General features: G+C 50.2%; 1 protein-coding gene across 1 annotated transcript; it reads right to left on the bottom strand.

The window, feature by feature from the left end:
• Positions 1-682: 682 nt before the first annotated feature.
• On the bottom strand, positions 683-1,905 carry RPS29 (ribosomal protein S29). Its single transcript, XM_074957230.1, is given in 4 exon segments — positions 683-833; positions 1,473-1,572; positions 1,794-1,890; positions 1,893-1,905. Coding segments are annotated over 4 exon segments (219 nt in total). The 3' UTR covers positions 683-824.
• Between the last annotated feature and the right edge of the window lie 2,495 nt (positions 1,906-4,400).

Genomic DNA, 4,400 nt, shown 5'->3' with positions numbered 1-4,400 from the left:
ATCCTTACCCTTGTGGGAAGCTACTAATGATCGGGCTGATGCCACATTTATAACTAGCTAGTTTAACATTCTTGCCATGACCTGCATTTCATCCTATATGGATACCTCTACACTGCAATTAAACACCTGCAGCTGGCCCATGCCAGCTCACTCTGGCTTAGGGGCTGTTTAATTATGATGTAGACATTGGGGTTCAAGTTAGAGCCCAAGCTCTGAGACCCTGTAATGGGGGTGGGTCCCAGAGCTCAGGCTTCAGTCCAAGCCTGAACATCTACAGCTAGCAGAGGTAAGCTGCAGGTGTTTAACTGCACTGTAGACATACGCTTTCTAGAGTATACTGAGGTAATAGGTGCCCTATTCACTTATTTAGAAGTTATCAACAAATCAAAGCTCTTAGATTGTATTAACAGTTTAATCCTCTTTATGAAAGAATGAGGTCTAGTACTTCGAGTGTATTAAGACTTGTTTCAGACAACATTGGCTGTAAACATGGAGGATTTCTTTGCAGAACACTCCCATTAAGAAATACTGTATTCCAATAACAGTTCACCTTTTCATATAAAACAGTATAACAAAGGAGCATAGTACATAAAATCATTTCACTTTGACTACACTGAAGCAAATTTAACTCCTTACAATGAAAGTTTAAATTTCAAGTATCCACAAATTAAACAAAGCAGAATTGACTGTTTGGCCATTTTATTTTATACACAAAATAGTATGGCAAAGACTTGGTAAATTTAGTGTGTCCAGTTATCCAAATTAGGCAGAAAATTATGTCCAGAAGTCTCCTTGTGACATCTCATCTTCTTGAGAAGAAGTGTTTAGTCCAACTGAAATGAGGAAAAGAAAAGTTGTGAAGTGTAAAGTTGATATCTAGACAAATTACCAATTTCCAAATCATACATTTTCTCCAGTCATTAAATGGATATTTAAGTATCAGGATTCAGTCTTACAGCAGAAGGCTTATACTAGTAACATCTGAAGGAGCTATTTGCTAGTAAGGAACAGATGGCAAGGATCAGAACCAAGCCATTTAAGTGGTGATTTCAAAGTTACAACCATCGAACTCCCAAGTACCCCCTCTTTTCACGAAGCACAGTACAGTCAACTGCAACGAGCTTGCCTGGACATCACATTAGAGCACAAAGACTGGTGCTGCCCCTCAGTAAACAGGGAGATTTCCTCTGAGCACATGTATTTCGGGAAAGGGTCAGTTTCTTAGGGCAAACAGTAACTATACAGACAAGGACCTAAGGGACTGCATAAATGCCACTGCACGGAGGACTTCTCCGTGAAAACCAGCTACACGAATTACAGGTCCAGGCCTGACACCGCCGCATTAAGCCCCCCTCCCGCAAGGATTAGCTCCGGAGCGGGCCGCCCGCGCGAGCCGAGCGCGGAGACCAGCGGCAGGCGGGGCGGGCCGCTGCGGGGCAGGGGCCGCAGCAGGCCGGGGGGCCCCCCCTCACCTTGACGAAGCCGATGTCCTTGGCGTACTGGCGGAAGCACTGGCGGCACATGTTCAGCCCGTACTTGCGGATCAGGCCGTGGCGGTTCGAGCACACGCGGCTGCGGGGCGAGAGCGGGAAAAGCCGGTCAGCGCAGCGGCCTCCGGGCCCCCCCTCTCCGGGCCGGCCCCACCCACGGCCCCCGCCTCGATCCCCCCCTCCCCGGGACACCCCCACGCCTCAGCCCGCTTCCCGCAGCGGATCCCGCCCGGCAGGCCGCGAGCCCCGCGTGGAGCCCGTCATGGCGGCCGGGCTCCCCGGGCCCCAGCCGGCGGCACCCACCACGAGCGGGAGCCCTGGCCGAACTTCCTGGGGTGGCTCCAGTAGAGCTGCTGGTGACCCATCCTGCCCGCTGCTCGCACCGCGCCGAAAGGGAGTGGGACCCGCCGCGCATGCGCTAATCAACCCTGGCCGGCCGGAACGTCCCGGCATGCACAGCGAAATCCCTCGGCTCTCTGCAGACTGCGCAGGCGCAGCCGAGATCGGCGCGCGTGTCCCCAGGCGCGCGCAGGCGCGAGTGGAGCAAGGGGAGCGCCGCACCAACCACGCGCAGGCGCAGGAATATTTTGCTTCCCCCTCCCGCTCGTGACGTCATCATAGCAGCAGCCTCTAGTAACAGGCTGGGAGCTTATTGCATCGCCGGGCGCGGTGGCGCACGCCTGTAATCCTAGCTACTTGGGAGGCTGAGGCCGGTGGATCGCTTGAGCTCAGGAGTTCTGGGCTGCAGTGGGCTATGCCGATCGGGTGTCCGCACTAAGTTCGGCATCAATATGGTGATCCCTGGGAAGCTTGGGGTTACCAGGTTGCCTAAGGAGGGGTGAACCGGCCCAGGTCGGAAACGGAGCAGGTCAAAACTCCCGTGCCGATCAGTAGTGGGATCGCGCCTGTGAATAGCCACTGTAGCGTAGCCTGGGCAAGACAGTGAGACACGGTCTCTTTTTATGCATCCACCACAGAGCTTGTACGGGGGGAGACACGGCCCCCAGGATCCTGTTTGGGGGCAAGGGAACAGGATTTTTAATGAGGTGATGGGGCACCTACAAACCAGGGATATTCTGGGCGGGGTTAGGGGCCCCCCACACACACCCAGGGTGCTTACTGGTGGGCACCCACCCACGCACTGGAATCCTGAACTGGGTGGGGGTCAGGGGCACCCAGGATGGTTACTGCTGGAGACGGGTCTCAGAGGCTCAGTCCCCGCCCGCGGGTGCCATGGCCCTTTGCACTGGTGGGGAAGGTCTGCCGGGGGGCTGGAGAGACAGGGACCGTGTCTCTCTGTCTCTCACCCACCCACCCAATGCATAGATCCAGTGGCTGTTCACACGGTCCACCCCACTATTCACGCTGACCGGGGGAGACACCAGCACCCTCAGCTCTGCGCGTCTCGCTCAGCTCCTTCTGCCTCCCACTGGCCCCAGGCTGGAAATGCAGCTCGGAGCCGCTGCGATCGCCCCAGCAGCCGGCAGGGGTCAGTCCCGTGCCTGAATCAATGTCCCTAAATCAGTCTCTGCTCTGTGCGAGAAGCGGAGGAGAGATGCACTAACCCGACTCCCAGCTTAGCCCGGGCAAGACAGTGAGAGATTTTCTAGCAGGGAGGAAGGCGGGACACGCACTCTCTATAAAGTGGAACAAGCTGTGGTGAGATACGATTCTTTTAATAGGGGTGCCCCAGTCTCTTTTAAATGGGGGAGATGGTGAGCCACAGACTTTTCATAATGTGGGGGAAGATAGAACCAGGGCTGTGTCATTTTCCCTCCACAGTTACCGCACAGCGATCCGAACTGTCCTCTCATAACTGTGTAAACGAGCCATAACGCCACTGAGATTAAAATAATTGGTGTAACTGCAATGTGACTGAGAGGAAAAAAATCAAGCCCAACAAATTCCACCTGTCCCAATGGTCAGATCCCGGAACTAGGGGAATAGATCTATGCTCAAAACAAAAAGAATAACAATGGTTTAAGATATACGCTACATATGTAGTATAGGAAGCATGGGTTTGAAAGAAGGGAGAAAATGATTAATAGGAATATTCTATCAATTGATATATAAGGGACATGGGAATATTAAAGAGACTCCATCCAACACACATCTTAATTCTATTTTCACCAACAGTTCACATCTTGCAGATACAAGATACAACTTCTTTGACTCAGAGAATAAAATAAGATTTAACAACTAATAAAATAAATGCTTAATGATCCACAAAGGTCTTGCTTTCCTTCTCACTCAAAAGCTGTGCTTAGTTCCCCTTGAATCCTTCTTCTAAGTCCCCTTTCCTTTTCAGCTCAGCTACCTTCAAGCGTCTCTCACCTTCTTCTTTGCCACCCCACTCAGCCCAAGATACCAAGCACTGACAATTGGGGCCAAATTCTGCTTTCAGTGTAAATCCAGAGTTAGTCCTTCTAGATATAATCTAGGGGTACTGAGATCAGAATCTGACTCTTGGATTCTTTCTGCCACAGAACCTTTTGATTCCCCAAATTCCATCAACTCCTATTTTAATTTTTTTTCTTTTTATATTTACAAGACTACATAGGACCTGAGACTGCAGGAACCATAATCATTGTTTCTAATCTAAAACACTGAAGTCTATGGGAGCCTTTCCAGTGGCTTTAATCAGAGAGAGATCAGGCTCTAAATTAACAGTGTGTCTAAGTACACATAAACTCCTCTAGATCATTACTTTAAAAAATGTTAGTTTAAAAACAAGGTTTGATTATATAGCAACTTCTAAGCAGAAATTATGACTTAGAAAAAAATTAAGAAGGATAGAAAGTAGAAAGTGGCTCAGTTCACTTAGGGCCTACACCAATTTGGATTTTAATCTGTGAATATGTTTCAGAGTAACAGCCGTGTTAGTCTGTATTCGCAAAAAGAAAAGGAGTA

This window comes from Natator depressus, chromosome 6, assembly GCF_965152275.1.
Source record: "Natator depressus isolate rNatDep1 chromosome 6, rNatDep2.hap1, whole genome shotgun sequence".
Taxonomy (NCBI): domain Eukaryota; kingdom Metazoa; phylum Chordata; order Testudines; family Cheloniidae; genus Natator; species Natator depressus.
The sequence above is the reverse complement of the archived record's forward strand: the minus strand, read 5'-3'. Positions and strand labels throughout refer to the sequence as shown.